Here is a 23,385-nt window from a genome sequence, read left to right as displayed (position 1 = left end):
TGCGAGGTTGTAAAAAAACGGGGGGGGTGCTTAACTTAATTCTTTGTGTATATTAATCAATTTGGTCAGAGAACACATAAACTACCACTATTTCATCAGAATCTGTAACTTAAAAAAAAAAATTTTTTTTGTCATTAATCGAATAATTAAATAATTAATCGATTAATTGATTAATTAATAAATCAAAAATATCCTTTGCAGCCAAATCACCTGGTCATTGGCATGTCCAAATATCAGCTTCCTAACTCAAAAGGTGCCTGAGTTAATAATGGTCAGAAGATAAATGAAATTTAATTAATTAAATAAGTACTTAATTAAACGCTAATAATTAAATAACTCCTCAATTAATTGATTATTCAAAAAACAAAAAATACCGTATTTGACAAAGGACTTGCTCACTACTGTGCCGAAATTTCAGCTTCCTAGCTCAAAGGATGGCTGAGATATCGTCCGGACAACCAAGAAAGAAAACAAGAAACCAGAGTGAAAACTGAGTACTCTCTTTCAGCGTGCGTCACTGCCGAGCCCCCTTTGGTGCCCGGCAATGACGATTTGCAATGCCTGGAGATGGCATAGGAAAGGAGCGGTGTACAATAATCATAAAAAAATTAAATTATTAATCAATTTGGTCAGAGAACACATAAACTACCACTATTTCATCAGAATCTGTAACTTAAAAAAAAAAAAATTTTTTGTCATTAATCGAATAATTAAATAATTAATCGATTAATTGATTAATTAATAAATCAAAAATATCCTTTGCAGCCAAATCACCTGGTCATTGGCATGTCCAAATATCAGCTTCCTAACTCAAAAGGTGCCTGAGTTAATAATGGTCAGAAGATAAATGAAATTTAATTAATTAAATAAGTACTTAATTAAACGCTAATAATTAAATAACTCCTCAATTAATTGATTATTCAAAAAACAAAAAATACCGTATTTGACAAAGGACTTGCTCACTACTGTGCCGAAATTTCAGCTTCCTAGCTCAAAGGATGGCTGAGATATCGTCCGGACAACCAAGAAAACAAGAAAACAAGTACACATACATTCAAAGTACACCGCCCCATGCCAAATAATTAAATATGCTGCAGCGCGGCATTGCCGGGGCGCCTCCGGCGCCCGGCAATACCGCAGTGCAGCTCATTGAGGCTGCATTGGGAGGGAGAGGTGTACACTAATTGATTGATTAATTGTATAATTAAAATCAATAAAAGATTATCACAAAATATTTTCATAATCAATTGGCTAATCGCATAACTAAACCAGTAGTGCTTCATCCGAAGATGTATCTTTTAGAAATTTAATTAAATAAGTCATTTATAAAAAATTAAATAATTAATTGATTACTCAATAAATAATTAATCGATTAATCAATAAATACTTAATAGATGAAATGATTAATCAATAAATCAAAAATATCCTTGATAGCCACATCACTTGGTCACTCATGTCCAAATATTAGCTTCCCAGCTCAAAAGGTGCCTGAGATATTGGCCAAATGAGAAAGAAAATAAATAAATGATTAATAATGAAAATAAATAAATAATAATCATAAAAAAATTAAATTATTAATCAATTTGGTCAGAGAACACATAAACTACCACTATTTCATCAGAATCTGTAACTTAAAAAAAAAAAATTTTTTTGTCATTAATCGAATAATTAAATAATTAATCGATTAATTGATTAATTAATAAATCAAAAATATCCTTTGCAGCCAAATCACCTGGTCATTGGCATGTCCAAATATCAGCTTCCTAACTCAAAAGGTGCCTGAGTTAATAATGGTCAGAAGATAAATGAAATTTAATTAATTAAATAAGTACTTAATTAAACGCTAATAATTAAATAACTCCTCAATTAATTGATTATTCAAAAAACAAAAAATACCGTATTTGACAAAGGACTTGCTCACTACTGTGCCGAAATTTCAGCTTCCTAGCTCAAAGGATGGCTGAGATATCGCCCGGACAACCAAGAAAACAAGAAAGAAAACAAACAAGAAAACAAACAAGAAAACAAACAAGTACACATACATTCAAAGTACACCGCCCCATGCCAAATAATTAAATATGCTGCAGCGCGGCATTGCCGGGGCGCCTCCGGCGCCCGGCAATACCGCAGTGCAGCTCATTGAGGCTGCATTGGGAGGGAGAGGTGTACACTAATTGATTGATTAATTGTATAATTAAAATCAATAAAAGATTATCACAAAATATTTTCATAATCAATTGGCTAATCGCATAACTAAACCAGTAGTGCTTCATCCGAAGATGTATCTTTTAGAAATTTAATTAAATAAGTCATTTATAAAAAATTAAATAATTAATTGATTACTCAATAAATAATTAATCGATTAATCAATAAATACTTAATAGATGAAATGATTAATCAATAAATCAAAAATATCCTTGATAGCCACATCACTTGGTCACTCATGTCCAAATATTAGCTTCCCAGCTCAAAAGGTGCCTGAGATATTGGCCAAATGAGAAAGAAAATAAATAAATGATTAATAATGAAAATAAATAAATAATAATCATAAAAAAATTAAATTATTAATCAATTTGGTCAGAGAACACATAAACTACCACTATTTCATCAGAATCTGTAACTTAAAAAAAAAAAATTTTTTTGTCATTAATCGAATAATTAAATAATTAATCGATTAATTGATTAATTAATAAATCAAAAATATCCTTTGCAGCCAAATCACCTGGTCATTGGCATGTCCAAATATCAGCTTCCTAACTCAAAAGGTGCCTGAGTTAATAATGGTCAGAAGATAAATGAAATTTAATTAATTAAATAAGTACTTAATTAAACGCTAATAATTAAATAACTCCTCAATTAATTGATTATTCAAAAAACAAAAAATACCGTATTTGACAAAGGACTTGCTCACTACTGTGCCGAAATTTCAGCTTCCTAGCTCAAAGGATGGCTGAGATATCGTCCGGACAACCAAGAAAACAAGAAAACAAACAAGAAAACAAACAAGAAACCAGAGTGAAAACTGAGTACTCTCTTTCAGCGTGCGTCACTGCCGAGCCCCCTTCGGTGCCCGGCAATGACGATTTGCAATGCCTGGAGGTGGCATAGGAAAGGAGCGGTGTACAACAAACAAGAAACCAGAGTGAAAACTGAGTACTCTCTTTCAGCGTGCGTCACTGCCGAGCCCCCTTCGGTGCCCGGCAATGACGATTTGCAATGCCTGGAGGTGGCATAGGAAAGGAGCGGTGTACAACAAACAAGAAACCAGAGTGAAAACTGAGTACTCTCTTTCAGCGTGCGTCACTGCCGAGCCCCCTTTGGTGCCCGGCAATGACGATTTGCAATGCCTGGAGATGGCATAGGAAAGGAGCGGTGTACAACAAACAAGGAAACAAACAACCAGAGTGAAAACTGAGTACTCTCTTTCAGCGCGCGTCACTGCCGAGCCCCCTTCGGTGCCCAGCAATGACGATTTGCAATGCCTGGAGATGGCATAGGAAAGGAGCGGTGTACAACAAACAAGAAAGCAAGAAAACAAACAACCAGAGTGAAAACTGAGTACTCTCTTTCAGCGTGCGTCACTGCCGAGCCCCCTTCGGTGCCCAGCAATGACGATTTGCAATGCCTGGAGATGGCATAGGAAAGGAGCGGTGTACAAAAAGAGGGAGCGGAAGACAAGATGGGGAGAGAAGGGGAAGCACACAAACACAACATTTGAGAGCAGGCTTGGGGGAGAGGGCTTGGGGGGAGGAGGCGTGGGAAAGGGGGTGGGGGGGGAAGGGAGAAGTATAAAACACAAGGACACCAAGGACTTCCAGGACAGAGGTTGGTATTTCAAAAAAGTGGAATTGGGGTGAAATTAGCGGGGGTAGAAAAGATCAAGGTTTTGGATGGGGGAAGATGAGAGATGGTGGTGAACAGCTGTTTTAAAGACCTGGAGGGTGGAGTGGGATTGAAGAGAGTGAGGGAGTTTGTTCCAGAGGCGGGAGAAAAGAGGCATGAAGGAGTGAAGGTGAGCAGAGAGTCTTGATTTTGGCAGTTTAACCATAAGAGGGTTGCAGGCAGATCTTGTGCGACCTGTAGGAATATTTGCGGGACAGAGCCCAGAGAGAGCTGGGGGGGCAAGGCCAGAGAGGAGTCGGTAGAAGACGGAAAGACCACCAACCTGCCTGCGGTGAGTGAGTGAGAGGCCCTTTGAGTTAGCTTCATCGCGGGAGATTCCAATGATTCTGAACGCTTTGGTTTCAACAGCGTGAAGACGAGCTAGGTGTGAGGCGGGAGCACCAGCCCAGAGGGGAGAGCAGTATTCCATTGAGCTGCGGATGAAAGTCTTGTATGTGGTGAGGAGCTCAGGTGTGCCAAGGAAGGACTTCGCATGACGGAGGATGCCCAGTCGGCGACTGGCTTTGGAGGCCAGATTTGAAATGTGGTTTTCCCAGGAAAGATCATGGCAGATAGTGAGACCCAAAAGCTTGAGTGACAGAACTTCTTGGAGAGGGTTATTCAGAAAGTGGATGGGAGGGTTGTCCAGTCGGTCTTTTCGGAGAGACATCGTAAGAGTGTGAGATTTGTCAGGATTGAAAGACATGTTCCACTTGTTTGCCCAGTCTGTGATTTTGTCCAGGTCTGCAGAGAGTGAGGAGGCTGCAGACTGCCGATCTGAGGGATGAAGAATGGAGCGACAGAGATTAGAGTCATCAGAAAAGAGATAGAGAGGATTTTCAAGAGAGTCAGAGAGATCATTGATGAAGACCAGAAAAAGCACGGGGCCCAGAACACTGACTTGGGGAACTCCAGCCTGAACAGGAAGAGGAGATGAGAGAAACCGATTCAGGGCCACACGTTGACTACGACTAGAGAGGAAGTCCACCAGCCATGCGTGGAGATTTCCATGGATACCAAAAGAGGAGAGTTTGGTGAGCAGAGTTGGTGAGCAGAGCAGTGCCAGACCGTATCGAAGGCACGTGATATGTCAAGGGAGACTGCTCTAATTTCCTGTTTGGCATTGAGGACCTCCATCCATTGTTGAGAAAGCAGAAGCAGCATGTCCAGAGTAGAGTGTCCAGGTCTGAAACCAAATTGATGATCAGAGATCAAGCCATTGGAGAAGAGGAAAGATTTCATATCTGAAGCAATGATGGATTCCATGACTTTGTTGATAATTGGGAGAAGGCTGATTGGTCTGTAGTTGCTGGGATCTGTTTTTGCACCTTTTTTGTGCAAAGTGGTGATGTTGGCAGATTTCCAAGCAGATGGAAGATGACCTTGAGCAAAAGAGAGGGTGAAGAGAACAGAGAGAGGGAGTGAAAGAGCGGAAGAACAGGATTTTAGGACCCGTGGGCTGATGCCGTCAGGTCCAGTTGCAGAATCCGAGTCGAGGGTTGACAGAAACTTTTCCACCTTGTCAGGAGGAAAGGACACAGAATCCAGGAGCAGCTGGGTACGACTGGGTACGGTGCGTACAGAGAGGGACGGGTTTGGGACACAAGATTTAGAGGCAAACACAGAGTTGAGGCATTCAGCTTTTTCACGTGGCACATGGCACGTGACAGTCAGCTGTGTAGCCGTTTGAGGTGAGGGAGTGGATGGAGGGGGAACAAACACCAGACGTCACCAGGATTTGGAAGAGGGAGACAGATAAGAGAGTTCGGTCTTGAGAACGGAGAGATATTGTTTCCTGGCTCTCCTGAGGGTGGACACACACTTGATTATGAGGATTTCAAAATCCATTTCATGAGGATTATGATCAAATCTATTATTCCCTGCACCCCAAACCCGTGACCTAAAACCTGTACCATCCTCCTGCAGAGTTCTTGACAGATGCATGTAAAACAAACAAATGTGTGTCGCTACGCTGCATATGTCGAAGATGCAGCCTACCATGTGGTGATGCGTGTGGTTGCAGACAAGAGTGCCTCAACAACAACATCGATAATGAGGAAGAATCTGATGAGGACTAAGCTATATGCAGTCCAGTATGCACATTATGATGGAGTGAATTAGTGTTAAAACTGAGAGTTAGTTTCCTACAGATACAGGTAGGATCATCCAAAGCAAATAGGAGTTAACATTTTTCAAAATATTCCAGATATTCAAAATATTCATAATAAAGATATTTTTTGCACTTTTTATGGACACAGAAACATAGAGGCTGGAGGGAGGTAACTTAAAATTTTGTTTGCCAATCTTCGATGGCTTATTATATTTCATAAGCGTTTGATGTCGTTATATTCGGTAATAATAAAGAATTGTTTCGCGATATCAACCGTCAATATTGAACAAGCACCTGGTTACTTATAAGCAATTATGTTGGATACTGACGACAAAAACAAAAAGCAAGTTCTGACATTTAAAAAAAAATTGTATTGTGATGACAGTAAATTATCAGATATTTAAATATTATTTCATAATTTCAGTTAGTCTCATAATTACGGCCACTTGGAAAAATAGCAGGTGTTTTATATAATTTATCAGTGGAGCTATGAATCCCCGTTGGACTTTGTCTGAAACGGGGGCTTATGGATTGGGTCTCGGTCGTTCATGCGTTCTTTCGCAGCCATATCTCGGACATGTATACATTGATTTTGTTCAAACTTGGCAGGAAAACAAAACATGATGATATACATATGCACATCATTGTTTCGTGATGCAATCAAAGATGGTCGACTGGCAGCCGTTTTGTTACTTAAACATGTCCACAACCATTTCTCGGACATGCATGGACCGATTTTGTTCAAACTTGGCACAAAGACAATACATGAGTATACAATATACATATGCAGAAGATTTTGTTTTGTAATCCCACCAAAGTAATATAAAGTATAATCTTGTAAATATGGGCCAGCCCTTTAACTCCATACAATGAATGAATGAATGAATGAGCGTTTTAAGGCCATTTTCCCCGCTAGAGCAGGGGTTAGCCTTGCGGGCCCCATGTCAATCATGGTTCCCTGTTTGAGGCAATGTTTTTATGGCCGGATGCCCTTCCTGACGCCAACCCTTAGTCGCCTCTTACGATGTGCAGGGATACAGTGTACCAGATTTTATGTACTTTTCTCCTTGTTGAATTTAAGGATAAGAATGCGTAGTTGTTTGGTAGTGCACACCTCTAGAAAGTGACAACTGGTTATTTCCAGTGCACGAGGTTCTCCTTCACGCATTTATGATAAGTTAAGATATGTAGAGAAATGTGTGAACAGAATTTACAAAATGGACCCCTCGTTCCGACAATATTCAGTCTCCAAATCAAATCACAGATGCTTAGACCATTTATCCATCATTCAAAACTCCAATTCGCATTTTCATGCAATTAGAGTTGTGGAAGGTCTATGTGAAGGATTAAGTTGAAACTTTTCCCGAGGACACGTTATATTCTTCATTTTGGGGGTATATGTTTTCATGATATCGCTTGTCACTCCAAGCCAGGACCTTGTGTGCACGATGTGTTTTAGACTCAATTTATAGAAGTACACCAACCAAAACATTAAACTACAGCTGAGTTTCCAGTAGGCATGCTTTGCTCTACAGTCTACACACTAGATCCTGCTGAGAGGTGAGTGCCACAAACACCAGACCTGATCCTGAGCTTGGCGGATGATTGGCAGGAAGTAGAACTGTGAGCCACGCTCACCAGGCAGGAAACAATCCTGGCCTGCCACTTGCTCATCTAGTAACTCCGCTGCACCCAGTTCCTCAACTGGATGGCACGAGAGATAGAGAGCACGATATGAGCATCAGAATGAGAGAAAAATAAGACAACAATGTACTTTTAACAAAAACATTGTGGGCTGGGGGAAGGGGGAGGGGTGTATATACAAGGACTACACATGAATACAGTCACGCGAAAAAGTAAGTACACCCCATGTAAAGTTTTGACTTTTCAACATATTTCAACATACAGCTATTTGATCTTCATTTCAACAATATTGATAGATAAAGGTGATATAATATAACAAATATCATGAAACATTTACATTTTGTAGTCCATTGTATAATTTAAATAAACATCAATGCAAATTTTGCATGTGGAAAAAGTAAGTACACCCCTACATGTATCACTACTTCAAATACCTAAAATTTGAATCAGGTGCATCAGCTCAGGTGCAAATGATTAGAACATCGGCAGAGAGGATCTTTGAGGAACCTGTCTTATTTAAACCTCAGACATTTAGTTTGGTTTGCTCTTTGTTGTTGAAGTGTGCGGCGTCAACATGCCTAGATCAAAAGAGCTCTCTGAGGCCTTCAGAAAGAAGGTTATAGATGCCCACGATTCTGGGAAGATAGATCTCCAAACGAAAGATAGATCTCTGGGAAGATAGATCTGGGATTAAAAAGATCTCCAAACAATTTGAAATCAATCATTCGACTGTGCGCAAGATCATCTGCAAGTGGAGAAGATTCCAAACAACTGCCAACTTGTTTAGGCCAGGCCGCCCCAGCAAGTTCAGCCCGAGAGCAGACCACAAGATGCTGAAAGAAGTCTCTAAGAACCCCAGAATGTCATCACGGGACCTACAGGTAGCTCTTGCCACTGTTGATGTCAAAGTGCACGAGTCTACCATTAGAAAGAGGCTGCACAAATTTGATCTACATGGGAGGTGTGCCAGGAGGAAACCTTTGCTGTCCAGAAAGAACATCAGGGCAAGACTAAAGTTTGCCAATGAACACCAAGGCAAAGACCAGCACTTCTGGAGCAATGTGCTCTGGACAGATGAGTCAAAAGTAGAGCTATTTGGCCACAGTACCAGAAGACATGTTTGGCGAAAACCAAAGACAGAATTTGACCACAAGAACCTGATACCAATTGTAAAGCATGGTGGTGGAAATATTATGGTTTGGGGCAGCTTTGCTGCATCAGGGCCTGGGCAGCTCACCATCATAGAATCCACTATGAATTCTTCATTGTACCAGAGGGTGCTTGAGGATTATGTGAGGCCATCTGTCAGAAAGATGAAGCTCAACCGAAGGTGGACCTTGCAACATGACAATGACCCTAAACATACCAGTAAATCCACCAAGGAATGGCTGAAAAGAAAGAAATGGAGGGTTCTGGAATGGCCAAGTCAAAGCCCGGATCTAAATCCCATCGAGATGTTGTGGGGGGATTTGAAACGAGCTGTGCATGCAAGAAACCGCTCAAACATCGCACAGCTGAAAGAATTCTGCATGGAGGAGTGGGCAAAAATTTCTCCGAGTCGATGTCAGAGACTGGTCGACAGTTATAAGAAACGCCTACTTGAGGTTGTTTCTGCCAAAGGGGGCAATACCACCTATAAGAGCCATGGGTGTACTTACTTTTTCCACAAGCGAAATTTGCATTTATGTTTATTTAAATCATACAATGGACTACAAAATGTAAATGTTTCATGATATTTGTTATATTATATCACCTTTATCTTTCAATATTGTTGAAATGAAGATCAAATAGCTGTATGTTGAAATATGTTGAAAAAGTTAAAACTTTACATGGGGTGTACTTACTTTTTCACATGACTGTATGTACAGTGCCCCCCCCCCCCCCTACCCATCCCCCATAAGTATTGTAACAGTGAAATTTGTTATTATTGCTATATACCCAAGAAATTTAGATTTGATATCAAATCATGAATATGAGGCAAGAGTACTGAAGGTAATCTTTTATTTATTGGTATTTCTATGTCTATATATTTTACCTTTGTAGAACAATCAAACTTTTAATGTTCAGTCCCACCATTTTAGTTAATCATAAGTATTAGAACAGAAGACTGACAGGTGCTTCTTATTATTCAGTTGTTTCTTGTTGCATTGATTGTTCACACACAAAAGAGCTGTGAATGTCTCGTCTTGGTTTTCGGCTCTGATTTTATCTTGGGAGTCATTATGTATAAACCAACATGAAGAGCAGAGAATTATCTATGAAAGAAAATCAAACAAATTGGAAGCTGAAAGAACAGAATAATTCAATTAGAACCAAAGCACAAACATTGGGCAAAGCAAATCCAACAATTTGGAATATCTTGAAAAAGAAAAAAGAAAAACACTCGTGTACTTAGCAATAGTCAATGGCCAGGTCAGCCAAGGAAAACACCTACAGTTGATGACCGAAAAAGAATCAGAGCTGTGAAGAAAAACCCTAAAACAACTGTGGGTGACATCACCAACAACCTCCAAAGTGCAGGGGTGAAAGTATCACAATCTACCGTTCGCAGAAGATTTTGACAGCAGAATTACAAATGCTACACCGCAAGATGCAAACCTCTCATCAGCACCAAATATATATAAAGGCAGATTAGAATTTGCCAAGAAGTACAGAGGTGAAACAGTAGCATTCTGGAGGTTTAATGGACAGATGAGACCAAGATAAATCTTTACCAAAGTGATGGAAAAGTGAAAATGTGGAGCAAGGAAGGAACTGTAGATGATCCAAAGCAAACTACCTCATCTGTTTTGAATGTTGGAGTTAGTGTAATGGCTTGTCCTTCCATGGCTCCCTCTGGACCTGGCTCACTCATCTTTATTGATGATGTAACTAATGATGGCTGCAGCAGAATGAATTCGGAAGTGTACAGAAACATTTTGTCTGCCTATGTACAAGAAAGTGCCTCCAAACTCATTGGGCTGCGCTTCACCATGCAGCAAGGCAATGACCCAAAACACACTGTCAACGCAACCAAGTTAATCAGGGGAAAAAGTGGAAGGTTTTAGACTGGATAAGTCAATCTCCTGATTTAAATCCAATGGAGCATTTCACTTGCTGAAGAGGAGAGTAAAATTAGAAACCCCAAAAACAAACAACAACTGAAAATGGCTTCAGTAAAGACTTGGCAAAGCATCTCAACAGAAGATACCAAGAGTTTGGTGATGTCGATGGGTCACAGGCTCGATGCAGTTCTTGTATGTGTTACGGATTCGTCACTTCCGGTGTTGTGGTTTTCATCCACTTGAAACATTTCTGGTTCTATGTATTATTATTACTAGGACGTGCCCGTACGTGGGTGCCCGTTCCTTGCCAAAAAAAAAAAAAAAATGTCTTCGCCCATGCATGCATGGGCGTGCCCATGGGCCCATGGGCGTGCCCGTAAGTGCGTGATGTGACCGTACAATGAATGTATCGTCCCGACGCCGCAGCTCGGATGGCGCTGCAGTTAATCGGGCCTGTATCGGCAGAGTTATTATAAACGTGTACTACAATCGATCGTACCTTACAGCGTCTGCTCGCCACGTTCAGCATCAGTACGTCGTCACTATGACTATCCGTAAGTCCGGAAGTGACGTCCTCATTTGACTGTCCGGAAGGTCGCATATCGCAGTTACGATGAATCGCAAATTAGTTTTAATTAGTTTTAAAACATAGTTTAACGCCAACATAGTTTGCCAACGTGAAATAAATGAATACGCTCTCAAATGTGCCGTCCGAGGCAGAGTCTGTTCGCCACGTTCGGCACACGTGATAGCTCGCTGCTCTCTGATTGGTTGAATCGTTTTTTGGACATAGCTCGGTAACTACTTCTCTGATTAATATGAAACCTTGAAAAGGCACATCCTCAGGTCCCCAGCAATATACCTGGCAAGTTTAAAGTATATCGGACCCGTGGTTGTCGAGAAACAGCGGTCACAGACACACAGACATACACACAGACATACAGAGATTACTGGAATTATAGATAGATTATTGTTTGAGGGAAATAGCCATTATTATTGTCAAAAGGTAAAACGGTTAATGTTAAATGAAACGGGAAACCGGATCGGGAACCGGAAGATGAAGAAGAAGAGGAGGTGAGAGAAAAGAAAGGAGCGAAAAGTCGGACAAGAAGCTGGTTGTTTTGCGTTCTGGATCGAACGTTGTCGAGCAAGAGTCACGAGTGAACTGTGAATTTCCTGGATAGGAATTCCTGCGATAGGGGTTCTCGCTGTGACTGATCAACCTGGGTGTCAGGTTTGGCGTTGGGATTCTGAAGAATCATCGCCGGGTCGTTGCAACTCGAGAACGAGCCGTCGGCCATTTTGATTCGTGCGCTTCGTGCGTCAAGCAAGGTATTTGCTTTGTCAGCCATATCCACCGCTTTCAGACGTATCTGATATGTGTGTGTGCACTGTGGCTTTTGGAAGATTAATTTGCGGTTCGCCGACTGAGCCGTGAAAGTTCAGACCTGGAGGGCGCCTTTGGATTTCCCATTCGCCTTGAGTTTGCCTGACACAGTGGTGCCTTTGGATTTCCCATTCGCCTTGAGTTTGCTTTGCGCAGATTTGGACCACATGACTCTTTGCGCCGCTTCGGCCGCATACGCCTTTCTGCTGTTTTGGCGGTGTGACCGGGTCGTTGCAACTCATCGCCGGGTCGTTGCAACTCGAGAACGAGCCGTCGGCCATTTTGATTCGTGTGCTTCGCGCGTCAAGCAAGGTATTTGCTTTGTCAGCCATATCCACCGCTTTCAGACGTATCTGATATGTGTGTGTGCACTGTGGCTTTTGGAAGATTAATTTGCGGTTCGCCGACTGAGCCGTGAAAGTTCAGACCTGGAGGGCGCCTTTGGATTTCCCATTCGCCTTGAGTTTGCCTGACACAGTGGTGCCTTTGGATTTCCCATTCGCCTTGAGTTTGCTTTGCGCAGATTTGGACCACATGACTCTTTGCGCCGCTTCGGCCGCATACGCCTTTCTGCTGTTTTGGCGGTGTGACCGGGCTCGTCATCTGAACGGGGTTCGGGTTTCGATTCGACATCGCTCTAATGATCACTGGAGGGGATCAACTTTGAGCTATAGAGACATTGGGGAATGTTATTTTTTTTCACTCACTTGGAGCACAGTGAGTTATCCTATACTAGCTGATGGTACCATCGTAAGATGTGTTGATTGTACTTTTGATTGCTATTATTGTTGTATCGTTATTCTTGTGTGATTTTTAATACAATATTCGTTTGTTGACAACCATTGGTGTGGTTTCCCTATTGATTTTTGACACAGAATAACATATTTTTCTGCCGTGGCTCCTCTCGGGGCTCGGAGGTACACCGTGACCAGGGGGCCGGGAAGGAGCACGTAACATATGCAAGGGACATGTAACCAAATAAAAACGATTATACTACTTTAACTTACTTTAAGTTAATCTGTTCTAATAGTGACGCTCACCTAAAATGGGGCGACTGAACATAAAACAGTGCTATTGGTCCACAACGGTAAAACATATACAGTGCATTCAGAAAGTATTCAGACCCCTTCATTTTTTCACATTTTGTTATGTTGCAGCCTTATGCTGAAATCATTTAAATTCTTTTTTTTCCCTCATCAATCTCCACTCAATACCCCATAATAACAAAGAGAAAACAGGATTTTAGAAAGTTTTGTAAATGTATTAAAAATAAAACACTGAAATATCACATTGACATAAGTATTCAGACCCTTTGCTATGACACTTGAAATTTAGCTCAGGTGCCTCTCATTTCTCTTGATCATCTTTGAGATGTTTCCACACCTTGACTGGAGTCCACCTGTGGTAAATTCAATTGATTGGACATGATTTGGAAAGGCACACACCTGTCTAAATACGGTCTCACAGCTGACAATGCATATCAGAGCAAAAACCAAGCCATGAGGTCGAAGGAACTGCCTGCAGAGCTCAGAGACAGGATTGTGTCGAGGCACAGATCTGGGGAAGCCTACAAAACCATTTCTGCTGCATTGAAGGTTTCCAAGAGCACAGTGGCCTCCATAATTCTTAAATGGAAGAAGTTTGGAACAACCAGGACTCTTCCTAGAGCTGGCTGCCCGGTCAAACTGAGCAATCGGGGGACAAGGGCCTTGGTAAGAGAGGTGACCAAGAACCGGATGGTCACTCTGCCTGAGCTCCAGAGATCCTGTGTGGAGATAGGAGAAACTTCCAGAAGGACAACCATCACTGCAACACCCCACCGATCTGGGCTTTATGGCAGAGTGGCCAGACGGAAGCCTCTCCTCAGTGAAAGACACATGAAAGCCCGCTTGGAGTTTGCAAAAAAGCACCTATAGGACTCTCAGACTGTGAGAAACAATATTCTGTGGGCTTTCATGAAACAATATTCTGTGGGGATGACGTGTTATGCAGCTGCTGGAATATCCCACAAAGCTGTTCACAGTGTGAATAGAGGGATATCCCGCGAATCGATGTTTACTGTGTGAATGGTGGGATATTCCGCGAAGCTATTCAGTGTGAATGGTGGGATATCCCATGAAGCTATTCACAGTGTGAATGATGGGATATCCCACGAAGCTCGCTTGGCCATGAAAGCAGTGAAAATGTGAAGCACAGTACCGCGAATGTAGAAGCAGGTCATGCTCGCTGCTCATAGAAGTTTTTTTGCGCATGTCCAACTGCTTTGTGCATGTCTGGTGAAAGATGGGTTTTCTAACTGTCATGGTCGCCGCTCATGAAAAAATTTTTTTGCACTAGCAAAAAACTGCGAATTTGCGGGACACATGGCCGCAGATAGAGAATCAGGTCGCAATTTATCAACTGCAAATACACGGTACCTGCAAACAGCGGGGTCCAACTGTATTTATATTCTGTATGCAAAATGTAAATTAATACACAGAGTCCAAAATCGCCATGGGACTGCACTGAGTGTAAGTTGTCGTCGCACAAACTGTACGACCTCAAACAAGAAAACAAGGCTATTTGGCCCATCATTACCGTGGTGCACTCCCAGGTAAAAAAAAACAACAACAAATCTACAGCTTTAAACATCAATTTTCTTCATGTTTTACGAAAGTCTAAATAATCCAATCTTGATGGGGCTTTCATATACACAAATCTATCCCAATACACTCATCTTTCCTTTTGGGTGCTTGTTGGCCCAAAACATCAACCTGCTCATTTCCTACATTCCACCACTGTGTCCCCCATCTCTAGCTTTTACCTACCCTTCCTCCACCACCACTTTCTTCCACTTCACCACCTTGTATGACACTCGTGCACATATTCTGACATTTGATATTTTTAATATAATCTAAGTTGCCACCAAAGCAACCAGTTATTTTGGCCATTTAGGGTTAAATTCACAGAATATGCATTACAGTAAACACTGGTACAATATGGGGGTTAGGTTCATGGAAAACGGTGCGTTTGGAAAAAACCATGTTGCGCAACCTAAAGACCGAATGGGATAAATGGGGATAGTGGAACACGGCCGCTGAACGTAACACGGTGAAATATTTAACCTTGACTTATATATAGTGAAACCTCGACTTACGAGTGCACCAACTTACGAGTTTTCCGAGATACGAGCCGTCGCTCGGGCGGTTTTTTGCTTTGAGATGCGAGCCGAGATCTGAGTTACGAGCTTACGCCACCCGCCACTAGGTGGCCCAACGAGCGTTCCGGTCACGTGGTTATCTTGCCGTGCAAGCATCTCTGCCGTATATCGCTGCTGCTTTGTTTTCGCATGTTGGTTATTTTGGAAAATTTCTTAGTTTTAACCATGGGTCCTAAGAAATTGAGTGCCAAGGGCAGTACTGAGAAGAAGAAGAGGATGATGTGCTTGGATATAAAACACGCAATCGTCGAAAAACATGAGCGAGGTGTGCGTGTTGTCGACTTGGCGAGGCAGTACGATCGTAGCAGTACGATCGAAACATTTTGAAAGGGAGGAAGAAACAAACCTCGTTGGACAGGTTTTTATTGAAACGCCCTGCAAGTGAAAGCGAGGAAAGTGTGGCGAAAAAGGCAAAAGTCATCTCCTCCACCTCCGCCAGCATCTTCGTCTGATCTTCAAGGTAAATACACTTAATAAAACCAGTTTATTTCTTTACATTGTGGCGGACACGGAAGCTCACTGGCGTGGTGACATCATTCCGCGCACCAAGTGGGCGGGGGCCACGCTGAGGGGTAGGCGTGGCCTCAGGATATACACCGGGCGCGCAGCCCGGAGCGCGCCAGTGTTACAGTGAGCTCTTGAATAAAGACTCTTACAAATTACAGCATTGTCCGCTTCCTCCTTATTTACAAGCAGCGCGCGTAACGCCGCTTATTATGAACAGTATATACGAGGTCGTGCTTGTTTATACATTATTTGTTATTTATAAAGTACATTTTTCTTATTTAAAAACACGTAACAAAAAAAATTGGTGTGGTTTTTTGGGGGCTGGAACGGATTAATAGCATTTCAATGCATTTTAATGGGGAAATTTAATTTGAGAAACGAGCAAATTGAGTTACGAGCTCGGTCACAGAACGAATTAAACTCGTAAGTCAAGGTTTCACTGTATGTATGTGTGTGTGTATGTGTGTATATATATATATATATATATATATATATATATATATATATATATATATATGGGGGACACACCATGTGTCCGGACACAGGGCACAGGGCACCTGAAATATATATTTAATTGTGTCTTTCTTTTGCTTGCTTCAAAAAAGCTAGATTGAATTGCAAAACATGTTGTCGTCCCACGGCTCGGTCAGATCCAGCCTGGGAGACGTTTTTTCAGCATCTTCTAAAGGGAGAAAGTTATGGGAATAGATGCCGTTAACCTCGAACAGGGTATGATTTAAGATGTATCCTTTGATTTGTTCCTTTGGTTTGTATGTGCTTGGCTCAATATGTTTTACTGCCAAATGTTCACACCATTGAACTTTATTATGAGGAACGCATCCCTGGGCCTTGTAAAGCCCAGCTTGTTTGGAATTAGAGCCTGAGAAATATCTTTCTTTCACACACATCTGTGTCTTCAAAGGCCCTCTCTTGTCTGAGGTCATACTTCAGCGCAGCGTTTTTTCTGTTATTTCATCTATATAACAACTTGTCTTTTACTGAGTTTTTTAGTGCGGCTTGGACTTGCACGGTCTTGTGTGACAAGGCCTTGCGATTTCAAGACGTGCTCCACAATTGTGTTTGCTCGATTTATTAAACCTCACTTGCTGCTTCAAAGGTGCCTCTTCTTGAGTTCCAGGGGGGGGGGGGGCTCCCGTCATCTGGTGTCAGGAGTGGGATCATCCAGGTGCAGGTCGAGGGGGGCTCGCTCCTCAGGTCGGGGAGAGGCAAAAGGCCAGCGCTGGCAATAATGGGCTGAGGTAAGAATATTTGCACACCTAAATTTAAAGCCTCTTCCCTCCCTTTTGGATGTGTGGGGCCTCTGTCGACTGTACCTGAGCATGTATCTCGAACCAAATTGAAGCAGCAACCAGTGGATTAATGAATCGAGCAAGGAGGGCGCCCTAGGTTAGGAGGGATAGCCCTCAGGTTAAGGTATAGTGACCCCGGCGTGGGTGGATAAGAATAAGGATAAGAATAAGGATAAGAATAAGTCATAGGTATAAAGACTAGACCCCGGCGTGGGCTTGGATAAGTAAGTTAAGCTAGGAAAAGAAGGGAGAACCCCTTTAAGGAATCCCCACCTCTCCCAAGGCCTTCTTCGTCCTGTCCCAGGATTTAAGGCATGCACATCCAGTGCGTTTTACCCAAAGGAGGGAGTTCTGACAATATGCTACAGGCAGCACAGGAATTAGCTCTTTCCGAACAAGAGATGAGGTTAGATCTGAAGAAATAACAGAGAGGATTATAATGCACGAGGTGTGTGGAATCCAGCTGTGAACACGCGAGCCGAGACGTGCAGGCAGGTCGCCGTGGCAACGGGGTAACGGCCCTCGCTGTGAACCGCGAGGCGGGGACAAAGGCAAGACGGGAATGCGGACCATGCTGTGCACGGCATGGACGCATTCGCATGGCCGAGTTAGGCAGAAAAAGGATTATATTGAGCCAGGGACAATGATTAAAACAGTGAGCACATGTATGTTGTGCGCTGAGTGGAAGTGGTGCTGCATTGTAGAGCATGCTTCCAAGGAGGGCTGTGGGATGCCAGAGTTGGAAGCGGTTTTGTTTTGCATTTCGAGGGAGATTTGGGTGATTGTAATTTTGGAAATGTTTATGTGATTTTTGGAGAAGGATAAATTAAACTGGAAGAAGAGCGCAGGTACCAGGTGGGAGAAACCTGGTAGGCAGGAGAAGTGCTGAAGCAGATAAAGCACAGGAAAAAAGAAATCCAGGTAGAAACCAACAGGACAGGTGAGCCTGAAGAGGGGTGAATAGGCTCACAGCAAGGGGCCAGGTAAACCTGTGTGAACTCACAAGTAGGAAGGATTGGAGAGGTTCTTGAAATATTGAGAACAAGATTGTACAAAGTGTGCATGGGTGTGCATGTTTCTGAACAAGATTGAGAACAATCCCGTGTGCATGAATTTATGCTGTATGGTATGGAGAATGTATACAAGTTGGTTGGACAGGCATGTCGTACACGACTCGTTCAGGTCGATGTGCTTTGAATTTTACGAGTCAACAACACTGGGTGTGCGCAGTGGTGTGGAATGCGAGCCGGTACGAAGTGTCTGTCATTGAAGTGTGTATTTGTGTTTATTGTGTGTGTGTGTCATTGATGTGTGTCATTGACGTGTGAATGATTGACAAGGGGTTCCCTACATTGCCTACAGCAATTAGGCAAGGTCATGAGTACTGGCGACTTGTGTATTGTATATGTGTATTGGCTGAGTATGCATTTTTGGGTCAGAGGTCAAGGGTGAGATATCCTGTTGTTGCGACCTGACCACATTGGGTATGATGGAATGATATTTTATGATGTAACAAATTAAATTGAGTAAATTTGGGGGCTAATAAATAAAAGATGTCAGTTTGGATTTTTTATTGAGATTCAATATGGGATTCAGTCTGCTTGGGAAAAATGGCAGGCAAAAATGAGCCTGTATGGAGAGCATGTGTAGACAGGGTTTTAAAACAAGTATTTAATTACATCCCCACATTACCAGCTTTAGCATGGGAGTAAAAGTCAAAGATGATAGGCTGAGTCAACCGACTGGGTGTTCATTCAACGGCATGGCCGGGGCTTGTACTCGACCGACTTGGGATTGCGGAATGCGTTGGACAAAAGGGAGATACTCAAGGTGATGGGCTGCCGTTGCCGTTTACAACAGAAATTAGGGCAGGAATGGGGAATTTGTTCAGAATGCCGGCGATAACCCACCTGTGTCTATCCCTGTGTGTGTGTGTCCGTATTTGTCTGGCTTTCTGACCGTCCACGGAGTCATGTTTCTGAACACTGATTTTGAGGGGAGGCTGTCTTTGTGATTTGTTTAGTGTATTTGTCGAAGGAAAGGGTATGATCAAAGATGATGCCAAGATTCCGGATGTGAGGGGAGGTGGATACTGGGAAACCGTCGATGTTGAGGGCAAAGTTATGGGCGGATTTGGTGAGCGTTTTGGGCCAAAGATGCTTATTTCAGATTTATCATAGTTAAGTTTGAGGAAGTTGATTTGAAGCCAGGATTTTATTTCAGTGATGCAGTTTGTCAGGATAGAGTGGGAGCAGTGGGGGATTTGCAGTTATTGATGGAGATGAACCGGTAATGTTGGAAGTGCGATTCCATGGAGGGCCAATTAGGTACTTTGAAGTGATTTACATCGGAATGCATGCATCTCTTGGAGGACCACCAGCTGGGAGGAAAGGTGTGAAATAGTGACGTCATCTTCGCTGGAAATGTGATTGGGAATGAGATGGCAGGATTGACGAGAGTGAGTCACAGTAGGTGAGAAAATTGACCAACATGAGAATTAGATCTATTTCAATAAATAGATCAGGTTATTTCCTTTTATTATTTGTTTATTGGGATATTGGGAATATTCATAATAATATTGGGCAGCTATTGGGCCAGAGGCTAAAACAGGTGCCTACAACAGGTGCATGTGAGGTATTGGTAGGATAATGGAGAGGTTATCAAAGGAAGAATACCAGTTGAGGTATTTTGATATTTAACTACCAGCTGCTAATAACGTGAAGTATGGTATGTCAGTGGATAATTTGTTTACACAGGATGATTGTTGAGATGGGTTGGATAAAATTGTGCACTAAGGCAAGTATATGGGAAAATTGTGCTTCAGATTTTGAGACACTCCTGGGATGGAAGCAATACAGGATCATGGTACAAATATGTATGTTTCCAAAAAGGATGGTTGCAATATAGGAAAACAACAAAGCGGGATGGAGAAAATGTGATGAGTTTCTCCATTGACTGATCATAATTGGGGGGGGAAATGGTTGGTAAATCATGTATTATTAGATGCAGGGAAGACGATTAAGGGGAGGTATTTTCGGAAATTGGTGAAAGTAAATATAGCATTTGGATTTCCAGACACGACACAGGGAATTGGGCTATGAATAGCCAACCATCTGAGAGCTGAAGTGAATTCTGCCAATAGGGTGCTATAGTGTGACAATTGATTTTTATTGGAAAAACTATTTGTTTGCAGTCTTGGTTCGTACGTAAGCTGATAAAGAGATTATACCAGTCTGAGGAAGTTGTGTCCTTTGGATGGGAGCTGGAGCCTTGTTGGGTTGGGCTTGTGGCTCGCCATTGTCTGTCTGCCAGTTATGGTGGGCAGAAGGAAGAGGGAGTGATACTGCTCTTGCCTCTTGCTTGGCAGAAGGTAATTGTGGTTGTTGTTGATTCCACCCTACCCCCTGCCTGGTTGCACCCCTGTCTGTCTGTTCGATTTGTGTTCATGAAGTCCATGGAGCGAGCTCATGGGCCAAAATTGAGCTCTCGAGAGCTGAGGTGATTTTAACATTAGGATGCATCTCTCAAGGGACCCCTGGGTGGTCTCAAGAGCTGAGGTGTGAAATATGGTGATTTTGTCTTGTGGACAATCCGTGAATGGCTAGGCAGATGCGCCTGTAAAGGGAAAGTGTATTCACAACCCGTCTGGGTTGTGTCTGAAGACATGGTTTTGGAGTAAGTGTGAATAATGTTTTGGGAAAGTGCGAAGATGATAAAGGAAAGTCAGATCAGATGGATTATTTGTCAATGACAAGTGACTTTGCAAGATTTGCTGAGGAAGAAAGGGAGAAGGTTGGAAAAAGTTGATGGTAAAGGCAGGGAATAAGAGAAAGTGGTTGTGGAATGTTGTTTTTGTGATAAGAAGGTGATACAAGGGGTTGGCTTGCACTGGGGGGACCAATGAATGTAAAGTTGTGAATTTCGTTTAACAAAATTGCGTTAGATTGCTACAGGCAGGTTGACCCCAATCGAAGAGGTGAATGGGTGCTGGTGCAGATTGGATCACGGCTCTGCAGACCAGGTGAACAGAACTCCACCAGCCGGTGACCAGGTGCTCGTGGAGCACCTCACCCACAAGGACCAAGGTGGACGAGACCGTTCCAGGTTCTCCTGACCACACCAACAGCGGTGTTTTGTGAGGGCAAGTCGTCCTGGGTACACGCCACGCATTGTAAGTTGGCCCTCCCTGCACCCACGGTCACTGAAGTCCCACCAACCACACCCATCGTCACACAGGATGGGGCAGGAGCTGCACCAACCGATATGCCATAGACATATAGGAATAATTACACTTGCACTGCTATGTTTAAAACACCTCGTCAGCACTGCGCCCACCACGACACACCCCAAGTGGGCGGACATGGTGACATATGTTGAAGGATTATATGACAACCTAACCTCTAAGTCACACATCCACTATCAAAGCGCTATCTGGGGCCAGGAGATAAACGTACCATGTTGTCTAATACCATCAAAGGACCCCCCGTGGATTTATATAGTATGGAGGGCTGTCATGGCAAATTCAAACGGAATGAAGTCAACACAAGTTGCCCTCTCTCGTCAGAGGCAAGTGCAACGGGGAGGAAAGTTTGGACCGACAGCAAGTTCCGCCAACGCAGGATTCGAATGGGGAAAAGGCTCGAACAATTTAACCACACACGCTTTACTAGACAGAAATACCACCCTGATATTGATATGTGAAGTTACGACCATACAATTATTGACTTCCCGGCCACCATGCGTCACACACATAGTGACACCACGGGCCCCAATAGTGGTAAGGAAGAGGGCAGAGGGAAAGGAAAAAGCCAACAGTGTAAGGTCCGGGATAGCAGCCTGGTTCCGAGGATGGACAGGAATCATTGTAAAATGGCTGTTGACAGGCATGGCCATAATCGTGGGAATCGTACTCACCCTGGTTATAATGAAATCCCTAATCATGATTTGTGTGAGAAAATGTTTCACAGGATGGACCACACCAACTGCTGCTGCCGAGATGGTCCTCTCGCCACATGGAAAGGACCCAAAGGCCTTCGGCGAACCGGCCAATTCCATCACTTCGTGGCAAGATTCGAACACCCACGACTGGATCGTCGACCTAGACGACTCATGGCAGGAGGATATGGCTTTCTACGACTCCTGGCATGGCACCAATGACCATGCCGATCCTGACTGGAATTCCTTTGATTTTAGTAGTAAAGGTTCTTTTAAGAGCTATTATGCAAACAGCGAGGACGAAAAGACGAATGAATGTCATGGGGTACCACCATTTGTAAAGAACATTTTTGGTTTACCCCCCTCTGTATAAGTCACCCGACACCACGGATACTGACGCTGATTCAGACAATGAGAATGAGATTTGTGATGATGGATGTGCCACCCTCTCTCCCACAGAACAATCACATGTGCAAGGCTTGATGGCATTGGACGTGGATCGTTTGCCCTGATTTGCGAGGATCGCACCTGCGTAAGAAGCGCCCCTCATCAGGCCGGCGACTGAGTCGCACCTACGCTGGGGAAAGGGTGGGCTCGGAACCCGGCCGGGCCTCAGCTATCTCCGGACCAGGGGTCTTCGTCGCGAATTATGGCTAACAATTATGCGTTAAATGTCAGACGGCCACAACCAGGGGCCGGTATCCCTCCCTGAGCATGCGTGACGCATTGCGCGCCTGGCATGTGATTGGGGGGCACTGGCCCGCTGGGGTTAATACATTGTCTTTTTCGAGGTGTTGTCTCAAAGAAAAAAGGGAGAAATATGTCGGGCAGGGCATGGGGGACACACCACGTGACACAGGGCACCTGAAATATATATTTAATTGTGTCTTTCTTTTGCTTGCTTCAAAAAAGCTAGATTGAACTGCAAAACATGTCGTCCCACGGCTCGATCAGATCCAGCCTGGGAGACGTTTTTTCAGCATCTTCTAAAGGGAGAAAGTTATGGGAATAGATGCCAGTTAACCTCGAACAGGGTACGATTTAAGATGTATCCTTTGATTTGTTCCTTTGGTTTGTATGTGCTTGGCTCAATATGTTTTACTGCCAAATGTTCACACCATTGAACTTTATTATGAGGAACGCATCCCTGGGCCTTGTAAAGCCCAGCTTGTTTGGAATTAGAGCCTGAGAAATATCTTACTTTCACACACATCTGTGTCTTCAAAGGCCCTCTCTTGTCTGAGGTCATACTTCAGCGCAGCGTTTTTTCTGTTATTTCATCTATATAACAATTCGTCTTTTACTGAGTTTTTTTAGTGCGGCTTGGACTTGCACGGTCTTGTGTGACAAGGCCCTGCGATTTCAAG

General features: G+C 43.0%; 2 protein-coding genes across 2 annotated transcripts in view; both read right to left on the bottom strand.

Annotated features, from left to right (window-relative positions):
- Positions 1 to 23,385, bottom strand: part of LOC137412855 (kinesin-like protein KIF13A) — a 232,334-nt gene that overhangs the window by 57,436 nt on the left and 151,513 nt on the right. The window contains 1 exon segment of the mRNA XM_078782869.1: positions 7,575 to 7,696. Within this exon segment, the coding sequence (XP_078638995.1) occupies positions 7,575 to 7,696 (122 nt within the window).
- LOC144893208 (uncharacterized) overlaps positions 1 to 23,385 on the bottom strand; it is a 301,836-nt gene that overhangs the window by 188,210 nt on the left and 90,241 nt on the right. The window lies entirely within an intron of this gene.

The sequence above is a fragment of the Myxine glutinosa genome, chromosome 8, assembly GCF_964187855.1.
Source record: "Myxine glutinosa chromosome 8, kmMyxGlut1.1, whole genome shotgun sequence".
Lineage (NCBI taxonomy): Eukaryota > Metazoa > Chordata > Myxini > Myxiniformes > Myxinidae > Myxine > Myxine glutinosa.
Note: the sequence above shows the minus strand (reverse complement) of the source record. Positions and strands in the feature narration are given on the sequence as shown.